The sequence below is a fragment of the Eschrichtius robustus genome, chromosome 5, assembly GCF_028021215.1.
Source record: "Eschrichtius robustus isolate mEscRob2 chromosome 5, mEscRob2.pri, whole genome shotgun sequence".
Taxonomy (NCBI): domain Eukaryota; kingdom Metazoa; phylum Chordata; class Mammalia; order Artiodactyla; family Eschrichtiidae; genus Eschrichtius; species Eschrichtius robustus.
The window spans coordinates 46,920,624-46,937,747 of record NC_090828.1 but is presented as its reverse complement, the minus strand read 5'-3'; the positions used below and the strand labels follow the sequence as shown (position 1 = coordinate 46,937,747).

General features: G+C 34.2%; 1 protein-coding gene across 4 annotated transcripts in view; it reads right to left on the bottom strand.

Moving 5' to 3' along the window:
• The window catches only part of TFPI (tissue factor pathway inhibitor), a 68,977-nt gene that overhangs the window by 27,439 nt on the left and 24,414 nt on the right, over positions 1-17,124 (bottom strand). For all 4 annotated transcript variants that reach the window (XM_068544804.1, XM_068544807.1, XM_068544805.1 and 1 more), the window contains 2 exons: positions 10,179-10,301; positions 4,561-4,758 (listed from right to left, as the gene is read on the bottom strand). In XM_068544804.1, the coding sequence (XP_068400905.1) occupies positions 4,561-4,758; positions 10,179-10,299 (319 nt within the window). In that variant the 5' untranslated portion in view covers positions 10,300-10,301. The remainder of the gene's footprint in view (positions 1-4,560; positions 4,759-10,178; positions 10,302-17,124) is intronic.

The window sequence follows — 17,124 nt, the reverse complement described above, 5'->3', positions numbered from 1 at the left end:
AAAATTTTCCAAGTAGATGGGAAAAGACTCCATGGACAGAATATTCTTGTTACTAGCTAAGTCTTCACTATTCCAAACAAATAAAACACAAAATAAACTTAAAAATAAAGAGAATGGAAAAAGTATTTACATGCTCTTTAATTCCCTGTGGAGAAAATTCCCATGTAAATCCCCATGAAAAGCCGCAAGTCACAGTTAGCCCAACCAATAAAATAGTAATTAATATAAACAGCATACCTACTAGAGCCTTTAAAAGTTGCTGTAGAGGCTGACTAGCTAAAAAGCTAAGTGGGAATTTGATCTCTTTCATTTAATTCCCACACTACATACACCTATTTTTTCAAAAAATAATAATCAAATACAATGTCGTTCTTGTTTAGGCTATGGGAAAAAAGCAACTAAACCAAAAGACAGACATTTTGAAAGCCATGTGTTTAGAAACCATTTTACAAACTATATTTTAATTTTTTCTACCTTATTAACTTTGTTACCATGTCTCTATTATTACATAGGTGAATACATCATGCAAGATTATACATATTTGGAAACAACTGATAAAACAGCTTTACATGCAAAAGGACAGCTGAGCATACATGTCAAACTAAACACATCCTTAGTTCCTATTCTCTGAAATATCTGGCTTGACTTTATTCTCAGGTATGGTAATTTACAAGCCATAGTTCTCGAAGGTCTCCAAAATAAAACAAAATTTCAGCTTCCAAGGCTTAATATATAAGATATACATCATATTTCTCCTTTCACTTCTGTCAGTTTTTTCTTTGAAAATTTTCCAGTTCTGTAATTGAGGCATACACATAGACATTGAGGATTATTATGGCTTTTTGATTAATTGGCCCTCATTCCTATAATGTATCTTTCCTTTCTCCTGCCGATATTCCTTGTCCTATAGTCTACTTTTACTAATCATTCTTCTGATCTGTGCTTGCATGGTATATCTTTTTTCATCTTTTCACTTTTAACCTCTCTGTGTCTGTATTTTTAAAACGTCTTTCCTGCAGACAACATGTACTTAGTTCGTGATTTTTTTTATATTGTCTACTATATACCTTTTAATTGGAGTGATTATACCATTAAAATTTAATGTAATTTTAATATGCATCTTTAATTCATGACAATTTGGCTTCAAGTAATTTATACCACTTTCATCTGTAGTATCAGAACCTTACAACAGTAATCTCATCTGTTCCCCCCTCCTTTCCTGTGTGCTTTAGTTTTAAATCCTTTACTATTACAGTGCAAGTCTGCTAGCAATAAATTTTCTCAGATATTGTTAATCTGAAGAAGTGTTTATCTCCATTATAAGGTAGTTTTAATAGATCTAGATTACTAATTGGCAGTTTATTTTTTCCTTTAGCCCTTTAAAGAAGATGTTCCATTTTCTTCTCTTGTGAATTGTTTCTTTATGGGAACTTGGGGATTCTTTTGCTCTTCATTTCCTCATGTATCATTTTCCTCATTTTTTTCGATTTACTTTTTATCCACAATTTTCAGCAATTTGATTATTATATTCATTTGTGTGGACTTCTTTTTCTTTGTATTTATTCTTTTTTTTTTTTTTTGATTTTGTCAATGTTCTTGGTTCTACGAGTTACAGTTTTCATCAAATGTGGATAATTCTTTGCCATTTTTTTGTTCACATATCTTCTGCCCCAACCGCCAGGACTCCAGTTACACATTTTGATAGACTTCTTGATTTCCTGTCATGGGTTATTGGGCTATATTCTTTTTTGTTTGCTTGTTTAGCCTTTTTTTATCCTCACTGTCCTTCATCTTGAACAGTTACTATTGCTCTGTCTTTAAGTTTACTGACCTTTTCTTCTGTAATGTCTAATCTGCTTTAAGTACATCTGGAAAATTTCTTATTTTATATACTGAATTTTTCAGGTTTAGAAGTTCCATTTAGTTCTCTTTTATATATTCCATTTTCTCCTTATTATGTTCATGTTTTCTTTAAATCCTTTACCATATTTATAATAGCTATTTTAAAGTCCTTGTCTACTAATTTCATCACCTCTGTCATTTCTCTGTTTGAATTGGGCACTTTTTTCCTAATTATGGATCACAGTTTGCTGCTTCTTCCAATGTTTAGTATTCTGGGCAGGGGGGATTATAGATATTTTTGAATATTATGCTGTTGGCTGCTGGATTTTATTGTCTTCCGTTAAAGAATGTTTTACCATCTTCCATTAGAGAAGTGCCTTCTGGCAAGAAGTTACTTGTGGATCATCTGGAACTTTTAAGGCTTGGTTTACGCTTCACTATGGCAAGGTTAAAGTAGCTTTTCCTCTAGGTCTAATTTAGTCCTAGTACTAAATTAAATGTTAAAATTTCTCCTAGTCATGTGGGAGCTCTGGGAATTGTTCCACTTACAAATCCCTGTAATTACTTTCTCAAACTCATGGGATTTCACCAAGTGCATGCAGTTTTATTATTCAGTAACAAACTCAAAGGGACCCTTATCCAGATTTTTTAGCTTTTTCTCTACATATGTCCATTCTCTCTCATGTATTGTCCCTCAAAACCCAGCCACCTCAGTCTACCAGTCTCCAATCTCCACATCCTCCACCATGGAGACCACCATGCTGCGCTGGTATTTCCCTCCTTTAACTGTGGTCTGAAGTGCCTTCATGCAGATTGCTGGGGAGACTGGAGGGTTCACCTCACGTGTTTCCCATCTCTCAGAGATCACAATCCTGCACTGCCTTTTTGATCAATGTCTGTAAACAGCTGATTCATATATTTTGCCCAGTTTTCTAGTTATTTACATTAGGAGAGAAAGTTCAGCTCCAGTTACTCCATCATAGCTGAAGACGGAATTTTCTCCTTAGGTGATTTTTTAAAAGCTTAGTAATTCTTCTATGTCAGCTATATCCTTAACAGTAGCTTACTATATAAAACATTCGGATATTTAAACAGTAATATCAATGACTTTTGAAGAGATAAGGAGGAGATGGGGGCAAAAGACATATAGTTATGGTAGGCAGGAATGATGTTTGAGAAAACATTATAGCAGGACATTCACTGAAGAACAAAACCATTATATTTGATTAATTTCTGAAGAAAAGGGTAACTTTTCACAATGGTTAAATAAAAGATTTGTAAATTATAAAAACTAAATAGATATGTATTTCAGGAAAGAGGCCAGTTGATGAAACTAAGTAGGCTGCTACATGAAAAAGTGAGGATTGCAAAGAATGAGGCAACCAGGCCTCTAGCCAAGGTGCTGAACCTGAGTGATACTCAATACAAAAGGATACTTGGCCCAGTATGGAATAGAGCAGGGTATAGAAATCTGTGATGAATGGAAAATGACCAGGCAATCACAAAAACCAAAGGTACTACAGAGAACCACTGAACTGCCTAATCTGTGTTAGTAACATTTCTAGCACATCTATGGAGAGGAAAGAGGGAAATAAGTGCTCTGAGATAAAGAAATTCATTCACATCAATTCTTTTCTGCCAGCTCTGGAGAAACAACAGTCACAGAGGAGAAAAGCTCTCTGTTTTTACCACACTGAGATTTTCCCATAGGCCAAGAGCATCATGATGCCAAGGTTGTTTTGTAAAAGCTGCTTAGGAAAGCGTTATCAGAGTGAAAATGCAGACCTGCCTGCTTTGCAAAAAACAAGACACCAGTGTTAACTAAAGATACCATCGCTATGGCCCTACAGTTTAATTCAACTGTCTCTAAGAACATGCAGTGGAGAAATTTGGGACTAGATACTGCAGAAATAAAGACAACTCAGGATTTTCTATCTCTCAAGTAGCTCTCGATTCAGAAGAATAAAACTGAGATAAAAACATTCAAAATTTTGACCAGTAATTGTTTGGAATTTATCTCAGTCTAAAGAGAGAAAACCACATGAAACATTGTAATTTGTAGAATTTGCAAAAAAAAAAAAAAGTTGTTTTAACATGATTAAAAGAATAAAAGTGTTCAATAAAGTTTAATAGTAGAATGTGATATGCTTTTAAACCTTATAACTTAGTAAAACTATGAAAAGTTGGGTTCAGTAAGGTCTTCATAGGTCATCAGGGATGATATTTTCTACATTATTCCAAGGCTCCAAAGAGAAGGATTTAACTTCCATATATATATTTCTATAATTTTCTAATTAGTAGCTGTTGAAAACCTCAAATTGGATTAATTCATTATCTTGACAGGGAAACAACTATGAGATCATTGTATTGGCAAAGGAAAGTCTAAGTCACTGTGAATAACAATTTATTTCCTGTGAACTCATAGCTACCCAAGGAGGCTGAATTACACTTAATTTGCTGCAGATATAAAACCTGTTCTGCAAACTTAAGGGTTTTCTTTCCTCTTTATTATGGATAAGAGTATAGGACAATAAGCTTAATGTATTTTATAATGACTGATACAAAAAAATGAAAAACAGTAGTTGAACATTAAAGCTAAAAAAAAAAATTCCTTGGAATGTTAAAATAGTTTTAACTTTTTTTCTAAAATTATCAAATCTATGATTAGATCTAATAACTCTAAAGGTTTCTGGGTGATAAGTGTCTCCAGAAACCTACCTCTTGTACATTTTTCTTTGCACTCTTCCAGACTTTCAAATCGATTCTGATTTCCTTCACATCCCCCGTATATAAATTCTTCACATTGCTGAGTGTGAATATTGAAAAAAAATCTCTTTATCATTGCTTTGCATGGGCCATCATCTGCTTTCAATGCACAAAATGAATGTACAAGTTTCAATGGTGGCAACTCAGCATCTACAAGGTAAAAATAAAAGAATAACATTCCTTTTCATTTCCTTTTTAATACATCTTAATTTTAAGGAGAAGTACAACAATAATAAAACAGGCTGACATAAGAAACTATGAAAAGTTATCAAAAAGTTAGATAAAATATGTAAACTCACCAAATGAGACAGGTCTTACCAACTTTATTAAACTTTAATAGTTGATTATTAACCAAGTTTTAAGGAAAAATATCAAATATTTTTTCTAGACTCTTGTTACATATGTTGCTTAAACTCGTACCAGTTGACCAATATGGAATTGAGTAGTAGTTATAAGGTAACTGATGTGTTGACATTACAAATAAGTAGAGATGTCTCCCTAATCCACAGCTGTGTCATTTTATACATATAAAACAACTCTTTAAAAGCAACAATATCAGGGCTGGTACATGACTCCAATCCTCATGAAAAAAAAGCAACAGAATATTTATATTCATACATGTATGTATATATTATACTACATTAAACCATTCCCTAGTTATGAAAATTTAGGTGTTAAATATTATAAATTACAAATAATTTTCTTAAACTATACACACAAGTACTTCTTTTCTCTAGAAATTGATAATATATAATAACATTTTAGAGTATTGTATATATCTGTATATAAACAAAAACTGACATGAAAAAAATATATTTTCCCTTCATCACTGAAGTTACAACTGTCAATTTGAATTCAAAAATAAGCGAAAGCATTTTCTGAGTAGTACATTTATGCATGATTGTGAATGCTATTTATGTTCCTTTCTTTACTTAAAGATTGATAATTCTATACATGACATTCTAAGTTGTTAAAAAGTTGTGAGAAGTTAGAAAGCTTCAAGGACCCTAAGTGGTGCACCTGACTGAGAGATGGCCCACGATGTGTCACCGAATTAGCACTTTATGTTTTATCTGCTCTAGATACATTTTTGTAGGGCTGACAAAAATTTGACCTATCAGTTCTATAAATATCCTATCTTAGGAGCAGATCTTAGAATCTCAGAAGTCACATAAATAATTTTGAGAAATGAGCTGGAATAAAAACTCTGACATTTTCAAATCTTATGGCTATATACCATGATTTCAGAAATTCCCATAGCACTTCTCATACAATATGATGGTCTTGATTCCCAAGTTAATGTTACTTTAGAACTCTACAGACACCAAGTCATTGAAGCAGTGCTTCAGACAGGCACCTTTAATATAGACCACTTGTAGAACACAGACAGCTTTACCTGAGTTGCCAAATACTGTATACTTAGGGAAACTATGTCTTATAAATCAATAATTTATATCAGATTCTTTCTCATTGATTATTCCCACATTTTTGACTTTTCATATATTTGATATTCCTTACCATCATGCCAAATCTTTTATTTCACATTTTCTGTATTAAGGATATACCATCCTATTTTCAACCTGCTATTTAGTAATGGTGCCACCAGGTGGTGGCAGTGCACCACAAACAAAGGATATTACACCATAGTTGTAGCAGTTGTCCTGGTAGTAACAGCTAACGTTTACTGAGTACTGTGCTCCAGACATTTCGCAATTATATTATTTAACGATCACAACAACCTTCTGAATTAGGCATTATTATCTCCACTTTACAGATTATAAAAGAGCACTGCAAAAATCAGTTGTTCAGTTCACATCATAAGTGATGGCTTCAGAATTGACCCTCAGATAGTTTTATACCAGATACTGCTCACCTTCTTAATAACTGAGTGATATTGTCACAGATCTGTGTGACTGAGATTCCTTAATTGGCATTTAAGTCAAGCACATAGATTTAATTTTACAATTTCCACTCAATAAATTTTTCTAAACTTCACTTTATAAAAATTACAAATGGTTTCAGTGATGAAAGCAGGTAATGATTTTATAGCAATTTCCTAAAGAAAACACTAAGAATTAACTTTGAGTAATGTATTTTACTAATTATTATCTAGTTACTCATTTTTACCATTCATATTTTATTGTATTTCTTACATGAATCCTATATTAGAATATTCTTTTGTGCAGTGAGCGTGCAGCCTCGCACTTGAGCAAGCTCAAGTTTTGAGGGAGTGATCAGGTGGCCCCTTTGGACACACAGCCATGCCATGCCACTTAAAAGGGATGAAAGTTTGTCTTGTTTTCATTTTTTAATTTAGATAAACCTTTTCAAAAGTTAACAATCGTGTGTTGGTCATGTGTGTCAGGCACTGTGCTGTCATGGCAGATATGATAGTAAATTAGGTGGCAGTAACCACCCCCCCACTTCATGGAGCACGCGGACACTAAAGACAGTTATATAAATATTCAAGAAGTTCAGGATGCTGTGTAAGTGTATAATAAGATACTTAAGCTTTTCTGAGTGGATCAGGGGTCACTTTCCTGAGACTCGAAGAAAGCGTTGACTGTGACAAGGATCTACCTAAGGCCATAAAACTGGAAAAAACATACAAGACAATGTAACAGGACTTTAATCTGATGTAGTGAGATAAACAGAATTATGGTTTATATGTAATTATTTTCATAATTAATTTCTTATATTGGGTTGGCCAAAAAGTTCGGGGTTTTCCATCACATCTTACGGAACTTTCTGGCCAGCCCAATATTTTATGTCTCACAGTCTGAGAATTAAAATCTCAGTCTTCCCTCCCCCTGTCCTGGGATGTTGAATGGAAGGCTTATGATAATATTTGGGGATGTGTCATATCCTTGACTATTAGAATCCTCATTCTCCTGGAATTTGTTTGGGAACCTAGAGCTTTAAGGTTAACCTACTATCTAGGAGTCTACATGCTACTTGACTCTCTAACTAAAATACTTGATTTCTCTGGAAAGGAAGAGCACAGACATGTACTCTGCCTCCTCTGTGCTAGGAAATATGCCAGATGCTTTTATGCAGTTTATATAACAACCATTTAAATGTAGTTATTTAGATCACTTACTTATAGATTATGATACTGGGAGTCAGAGAGTTTACATAAACTCATCTAATTTTGCAAAGCTGCTATGTGGCAAACTACACATGCATACTTAGGTCTGTCTGATTCTAAATGTTATGAAACATGCTTGCCTTTCTCTGAATGCTCCCTGCTAATCTTGTCTCTCCCAGTCTAAAGGAATTTAAAAAAAAAAAAAAAAAACCTTATCACCACTATTTTTTAATCATTTTTATCTTATCAAAAAGTTTCTCTATTTCATCCTCCCTGCTGGTTGAACTAATTTTAAAAAGTCTACTATTGACTTGTGAGAGAAGCCATAAAATCTTGTAATGTTTTTCAATAAAATGCTAGTACAGTATTTCAATGAAATGGCATACATCTATAAAATGATGGCATAACCTTGGCATATTGTGGTAGATGGTATCTCCAAAATTGAATCGATACAGACACAGGATCATGCTATCACAAGATTAATTAAAAACAAAACAAAAGAAAACCAAAACTGCATAAGACTGTGCAGCCAGTCAGCTAAGTGGTCTTCAAATCTAGCTTTAAGATCAAAATTTTTCCTTATCCAGGTGGGTTTGGTCTGGACTTACCCAGAGATTTTAAACTTGGGTTTAATTATTGATGGGTTAATTCTGGTTTCTTGGCTGACTGTGGCAGCAGCAACAACTTCAGGAACATCCTGGTTAACTGGCATGCATTTTCTCAGCCTAATTGAGGGAGCTTGGATGAGGTGAATATTAGGAACACTTGGACTCTTTCTCCTCCCACTTTCTAAGATGGGATTGCCTGCTTTGCCCTGTTGGGACTTACTGTAACCTCTGCATTCCTTCTCTACCCAACCTCCAGAATATTAGAACTTTAGCCATCCCTTTTGAAAAATGAGTGGAATGAAGAATTAGAGTCCATCTCACAGTGCCCACATTCTTACTCTCATAAGGCACATAATGGTTTTTACTTTATCAAATAATGTTCCATCTTCAGGAAATTTTCCCAATAATATATATGTATTTTTCGGTGGCATATAATAATAAGCCTTTATTTTTCATTCATGGGTAGGATGTGAATGGCCCTTCTGATCCCAGCTGGGTTTGCTTCTTATCGACCGGTCAGCTGGGGGCTGATGTAGGCTGGGCCTGCCTGGGCAGATGGACTTCAAGCTGTGGGTCCAGTGGGTCTAGGCCTTCAGATCTGCTCCCAGTGTCTCATTTTTGGGTGCAGGCTGAAGTGATGTAGCATGTACCATTTGGCCACTTCCCTGTGCCAAGCTCTCAGAGAGCCAAGTTTAGATGAGTCCCCCTTTTCTTTGTGTCAACAGCAGCACCCTTATGCATGCCTCTTATCATTTCACTTACTACATTACACTGAAATAATCTGTCTACATTAAAGTCTCCCTTGTGAAACCATGAAATTTTGGAGAAGCTGGTCTCAGTCATCACTTCTTCCCTAGCACCTACCGGAGTTTCAGGCACATAAGATATATTTATTCAATCTTTATCAAAGGTTAGTACAAGGAACAAAGTCACATTAAAGAGCTGTTGGAGATACGAAATCAAAATGTATTTATGGAAATCTTTTGTACATCATAAACATATATACAAATGAATAGAAGCTATCACTTTGTTCAGTCTCTCATTATTAACAATGACGAGATTTTTATCACTAATTTACTAATTTGCCACAAAATATTACTTTTAAGAAAGAAATAAATCTATAATAACGATCACTACACAGTCTCCTCCTTATTCTATTGTTTTATTGTTAAAACAGTTGATGCTTGAACAACACGGGTTTGAGATGCATGGGTTCACTTATACAAAATTTTTTTTCAGTAATAAATACTATAGTACTACGTGATCTGTGGTTGGCTGAATCTGCATGCAGAACGCAGGACTTAGAGGAATCATGGATACGGAGGGCTGACTATAAGTTATATGTGGATTTTTGCCTTCACTGATGGTTCGTGCCCCGACACCTGCATTGCTCAAGGGTCAACTGTATTTTATTTTTAGACACAGAACTTTATGGGATTAGAACTATCTTCTATTACCCAGATCTTCTGGTGTCCTGCTTGACTAGATTCTTACTTTGGACTCATCTGAGAAGTTTTTTATTTGAGGAATAAAGGCAAGAAGGAGAGAATGACTGAAACCTCAGATGTTTGTACTTTCCTTTTCCTTCTCATACTTTTCCCAGCCAAAGAGTGACATCAAGGTTCATAGAGAGTTGTATCTATATCATTTTGCTCCTTGCAATTTTTCAGAGGTACTTCAGTATTTAATATATAGTCTGAGAAAAAAGAGATCTTCCTTGCTAAAGTGACTTTTTTTTTGGACTAAGATTTTGGAAAAATGTCACTTCAATAAAAACTGATTTTTCTACAAGATGGAGAAAAATGTATTAAATTTTTGGATTAAAATTGAGAGCTTTGACTAGCTTAAAAAGATGAATGCTTCTAACATTTTACCTGTAATGTTTGTATGTTCTTCATCTTCCTCAGGAACAGCATTAAGAGGGGCAGAGGCACAACTAAGAAGCAGACATACAGAAACACAAAAAATCTGTTCTTTCTTCATTGCATCAATCATCTCTGAAATACAGAACACAGATATATCTAATAAATAAAATGTTAATGTGGATTTATATATAGACTAGTAGGAACCTTATGCATACCTCCACATGTAAATTTCTACGACATTTAATGTGTATTCTCATACATTTCTGTCCACAAATTCCATGAGTCATATTTAAAACATGTGTATTAGCATTCAATATTGTAGACACACATACTTTCAGTGCATATAGCTAATAATATTCAAGTGCAGAGGTCATATTTCAATCTTGAAAATACACATTAAAATGACAATAACTCAGAGACATGGGTAATCCTGATCAACGTGACTAAGTATGTATTAAGATCCATTTTCATTTGCAATTCTATTTGCCACATCTTTCTCATAACTATTTTTTTTGAGTCAGAACTAATTTTACTTTAATTTTTCTTGCATTTTTCTATTATTTCTTTAACACAACTTTCAATTTCTGATTTCTCTTTCCCTTTACTCCCATGTTCAAAAAAGAAACACATTTCCAAATTTTCATCTTTGTTTCCTTTAAAGTATGTTTCTGTTTTTATAACCAATTTCCTAACCAGGTTTTCTATGAGATTGCAAACAGAACTGTTGAAAAAAGAAATGTCTAACATTCTAGCCAGTCCTTTGTCCCAGTTCTTCTCCCTCAACTTAGGGAGTTATCTGATTCAAAAGAGTTTCATAGAAAAGTGACTTTAAGTGATAAATCAACACATTTTCTCTCTATAGGAAACAGATTTCAGCAGGAGAGTTAGACTTCCTGTTTCAAAATTATTTAAAGATCAATAGCAAAAAATACTGGAAAAGCACATATAAATTTTTTTCTTTAAGGCTATTTTTCCTTTGGATTCAAAAGTGGAAGGAAATGTGTAATGTTCACACAGCATGGGAAGAGAAAAAGAAGAGAATGCATGCACGTGCTCAGCTGCTGATGCAATCGGAATCAGGAAGGAAAGAGCAATGTTATCAGTAAATGTTATTCAGAAATGCAGGAACAGATATTCCATCCAAAACAATTTAAAGAATATTCTGTTTATGTCTATAGTGGATCACAGCTGCAATACACATCATTAAAATGTAGTCATAATAAATAATAAAATAATAAATGGCATTTGCTTTAAACTTCATTAAAGTCACTAGTGAAATGTATAACCTATTTTCTCACAACACTTTGGAAATGTTAACACATTTTTGAATTTTAGTCGGTAGCAGTGTTACATAACTTCTAAATCATATCATATAGTATTTGAATTCACAAATATATATGTATTTAAATGTATGCACAAATATACATATACACTGCTGACCTTTGACCAACATGGATTTGAACTGCATGGGTTCACTTATACATGGATTTTTTTCAATAGTAAATGCTATAGTACTACACGATCCACGGTTGCTTGAATCCTTGGATGTGGAACCGCTGATATAGAGGAACTGAGGATATGAAGGAATTGTGCATATGGAAGGCCTAATCAGAATAGTGTGACTACTTTTCTTCATGGACTAGATTCACATAGCTTCAGCATAGCACTGATAGTTTCAGTTTGGAAGTGTCCCACCACTGGACCAATATGTTTGAGGTGGAGAGCTACAGGAGACTAGCACAGATTTGGTGGACCCTAAAAAAGTCAGGGGTCAGGGAATAGGAAAATGTCAAAACACTGCAAATCTTAATGTAAGTATATGAGTTTAAGGGTGGAGTGGACAGGTGTAGCTTCCAGAAGAAAGCAAGGGTGTTGGACATAAAAAACTATGAGTATGCTCTATAGCAAGCCATAGCTAATTAATGACTGATACTGAACTTGAATTCAAGTGAGCAGATTGCTAGTTCAGTACTTTTTCTTCTCCACAATGTTGCCTCTGAAAAGTGACCAAAACCACTAAATATTTCAATTTCTAAGAGCAGTGTAGAAGACTGATTTGGGTGCCCCACTGAAAAAATAGTACAACTTGTTATAACATTCATAAAACTGTAATTTGTGGAGATCAACTAGAGTGAACTGATGTAATTATATATTATTGTAATGAACTTATATTTAAATTTCAAAATGCATTATTACATTGTAAAATGACAAACAAGATAGCAAACCCGACCTGAAGCTATGCATTGATTAACACACTTCTTACACATCCTTGTACCTTTCTGTACTCTATTGTCTTAAATAGCTGGCCCCATTAAAAATATGTATTACCCAACCTGGTATCATACACAAAAATTGATTCAAGAGAATTCAACCATCTAAATGTGAAAGATAAAACATTAAATTTTAGAAGAAAAAACATATGAGAATATATTCATGATGAGGTTGGCAAGCATTTTTGAATCAAGATATAGACAGCACCAATTAAAAATAAAATACTGATAATTGGATTTCATTAAAATCAAGAACTTCTGTTCAACAAAGGAAGCACCATTAAGATACTGAAAAGGCAAGTTGTGAGAAAGTATTTGAAATTCATACATCTTAAGATTATATATTGAAAATGTATAAAGAACTACAAATAAATATGCAATTAAAAATGGATTAAAGATTGTACAGGCACTTTTCAATAGATTATATATATACAGTCAATAAGCATATTAAAAGATGCTCAACATCATTACTCATCAAAAAATACAAATCAGCACTATTATGAGATACCACAACTAAAATTAATAAAAACTGACAATACAAAATGTTGGTGAGGATGTGGACCTTTAACATTGGTGGGATTATGCTATGGTCTGAATGTTTGTGTTCCCCCAAGTCCTTATGTAGAATTCTAACTCCCAAAGGTGATGGTATGAGGAAGCAGGACATTTCAGAAGGGATTAGATCATGAGGGATGGGATGTGTTCTTATAAAAGAGATCCCACAGAGGTCCCTTGTACCTTCCATCATGTAAGGACACAGCGAGAAGTCACCAGCTATGAACCAGGAAGAGGGTCTTCACTCTTGCTAAATCCTCTTTAATTTGTGATCTGTCATCAGAAGTTATTTAAGCAAGAATATATTACATGAATGTGTTGAGTCAGTGACTAGTTGTGCATAATAATATGTTAGTCACAAAGGGAGATTTAAAAATCTAGAGAAAGCCTTGACCCTTAAGGAATTTATGCTCAACCAATTGAATTAAATACAAATGCAATGTTAAGTGCCAAGATGAATTGTGAGAATATCTTTGCATATACCAGGCACATAGTAGTGGGCAATAAATATATGTTAAATTATTTACCTTGAATAAAAATAGTATTTATACATTAGGGCAATAAACTAGAAATTCTAAGCTCAGCTCTGCCAGCAACCTAAGTAACCTTCGGAAATTTACGTTTCTGAACCTGATTCAAAAAATGCTTGACTTGGGCTAGATTGTCCTTAAATTACATTTCAGTTCTAAAAATTTATGCATTTGAACTAACACATTTTACTCACTTTGCGGAATAACATAGTTATGTCATATAACTTACATTTTATAGTCACTTTAATGATAATTTGCAGCATCAATTTTAACCTTTTTAGTCAAGGTATGTTCCTAGAATACCAGTTCAGCAAGATGTTATTAGTTATTATATTTAAAAAGTGTTCATAGATTAATATATATTTATATCTAAGTTTAAAATTTTATATAGGTTTCTTAACTCTAGGACTTTTAAAGAATCCTTAATGTGGTAATGTGCAATAGTATCTTCTATGGGAGATATAGTAACTGCATTTCCAAATTTATATGTCAAGGGACTATTTTCCCATAAAATATTTTCGGAAAATATCTTGAGAGATAATATTACAGATAAGAAAAAGTCAGTAGGTTTTCTGAGCTAGAAAAATATTTAAAAGTATGATATGCTTTGTGTATTAATAAAATCCAGCATGTATGGAAAGATGTTGAGAGGGCAAAATTATAAGTGGAATTAACAGCTAGAATGTTGCAGATCAGATTGAAATTATGAAAAGGGAGTTATCAGTGAACTACAGAGAAAGGGGCAGGCATTTTGAGTTAGTATTGATAAAACTGAGTCATTGAATAGATACAGAATATGAAGGTCAGAGGATTCAAGTATATGCTGAGTGAATTGTTGTGCTAGTCATACAACTTGGTAAATTAATATAAATATTGATTGGTGTACATATTAGGGATGAATTCGGTCAGGACAGATTACATTTTTTTTTTTTTTAAATGAAAGCTTCATTTAGTTATTTTTGGCTGTGTTGGGTCTTCGTTTCTATGTGAGGGCTTTCTCCAGTTGCGGCGAGCGGGGGCCACTCTTCATCGCGGTGTGCGGACCTCTCACTGTCGCGGCCTCTCTTGTTGCAGAGCACAAGCTCCAGACGCACAGGCTCAGCAGTTGTGGCTCACGGGCCCAGTTGCTCTGCGGCATGTGGGATCCTCCCAGACCAGGGCTCGAACCCGTGTCCCCTGCATTGGCAGGCAGACTCTCAACCACTGCGCCACCAGGGAAGCCCAGGACAGATTACATTTGAGGTTATGTTTTCTAAGTGGAACAGTATAAGGGCAGTTAAAGACACAAGGCAGGAGATAGGAAATATTTTGCTGTAGCCCCATCATCATCATTAGGGAGGATCATTTTGACAAGGGAAAAGGTGTCCAATATGTCATTCCCAGCTCCCCTTTCAACTTTATTTCCTGTCAGTCTTTTCTGTAATTACTCAGCTTTATGGATACTGTCTACTAATCCCTTGGCTCCACTGAAGCTGTTGATTCTTGAACATAGCATATTCATTCTAGGTTTAGTACTTTAAATTTGTTATTTCCTGTCATGGGAGCACTCTTCTACAAGATCCTGGAATGACAGACTCCCTTCTTTTAGTTAGGACACTTGTCAGGTATCCTCTCTCCAAAAGACCTTCTTTGAGCACCATATTTAAAAAGTAACAACCACCAGTTCCTCTATTACTCTCTACCCCCAATAACTTGAGGGGTTTTTTTAAAGATTTTTTTGTGTTTTCATTATTGAATTGTAGGAGCTCTTTATATATTATGGATATAAGTTCTTTGCCAAATATATATAAGTATTCTATCTTGGTCTATGTCTTATCTCTTCAATTTTATACGTATATTTTGATAAGCACAAACTTTTAATTTTGATAATTTCAATTTTAAAAAATGTTTCAATAGCTATAACTATATCCACAGACTTGTATAAACATCACCACAATCAATTTTAGAATATTTTCATTACCCTATAAGGAAATTTCTCACCCTTTCGCCATCACCCCCAGCAATTTTCCCATCCCCACGTTCCTAGGAAACCATTAATATAATTTCTGTTTCTATATATCACCTAATTCTAGACATTTCATATAATGGCTTTGAGTCTGGCTTCTTTCATTTAGCATAATGTTTACAAGGTTAACCCATACTGTAGCATATATCAGTACTTAATTTCTTTTTTTAAAACTTTACTTATTTATTTATTTTCGGCTGCGGTGGGTCTTTGTTGCTGCGTGCAGGCTTTCTCTAGTTGCTGTGAGTGGGGGCTACTCTTTGTTGCGGTGCGCGGGCTTCTTATTGCGGTGGCTTCTCTTGTTGCTGAGCACGGGCTCTAGGCATGCGGGCTTCAGTAGTTGCAGCACACGGGCTCAGTAGCTGTGGCTTGTGGGCTCTAGAGCACAGGCTCAGTAGTTGTGGCACACGGGCTTAGTTGCTCAGTGGCATGTGGGATCTTCCCAGACCAGGGCTCGAACCCGTGTCCCCTGCATTGGCAGGTGGATTCTTAACCACCGTGCCACCAGGGAAGTCCCAGTACTTAATTTCTTTTTATTGCTAAAAGTATTCTATAAATATACCACAATTTATTTATCCATTCATCATTTAATGAACATTTGTGCTGTTACCACTTTTTTGATATTATGAATAATGCTGCTATGAACATCTGTGCACGAGTTTTTGTGAGGACATATGTTTTTATTCCTTTTAGGTATATACCTAGGAATGAAATTATTGGATCATATGATAGTTCTGTTTAGTCATTTGAGGAACTGCCAAACTGTTTTCCAAAGCAGCTGCACCATTTTACATTCCTAAAAGTAATGACTTGTTTGTTTTTGGAATAGCACTTATCACCACTTACATATTTATTTGCATACATAGTCACTGTCTCTCCATCACTACAGCATTTTCCATTCTTAGCATAACATTCACAATTCTATGTTCAATACCCAATATAATGACTGACATAAGGATAAATAAATGAATTAATGTGGATAAACTTTGTGAATTAAAATTAGGTTACAATATGGATCATTTGATATATCCATACAGTTTTATTTATTTCTACCAATCCCACCAAAAAATAGACATTAGAATCAATATGATGGAATGTCCATCTATCCACATTTATTTTTCTAATTGTGTCTTTTGTATTGCTTATTCCACTTTTCTGGAAGTATAAAATATTTTAATTGAAAAATTTGTTTAAAAAGAAATTTTTCAAAGAAAATGTAAAATGAATAGAGTAGATTTCTATTTGTAAAATTTTGCTTAAGTGATAGGTAATTTGCAACTCAAAGAAAGAAGACAGGGTGATTGCTTAAATCCAGTCAAGAGATGGTGAGTGTGTAGGAGAGATGACTAAAGAAAGATGTGCTTAGAAAAGAGGTAATTAGGTGAAAGAAATGTATTATTTATTACTTCACTATTTATTTATGATATTAATATTCTTGAGAGGGTATGTGAAAGAAAGGCAAGTGGTCTGTGTGAATCTAGTAAGTGAGGAGCCAAAAATGGAAAGAAAAAATGAAGAACTTTGAGGTTTTCACTTGTTGAGGATATGAGCTCATCTATGAACTTCATATAAACTATAATACTCTTAAAAATCCT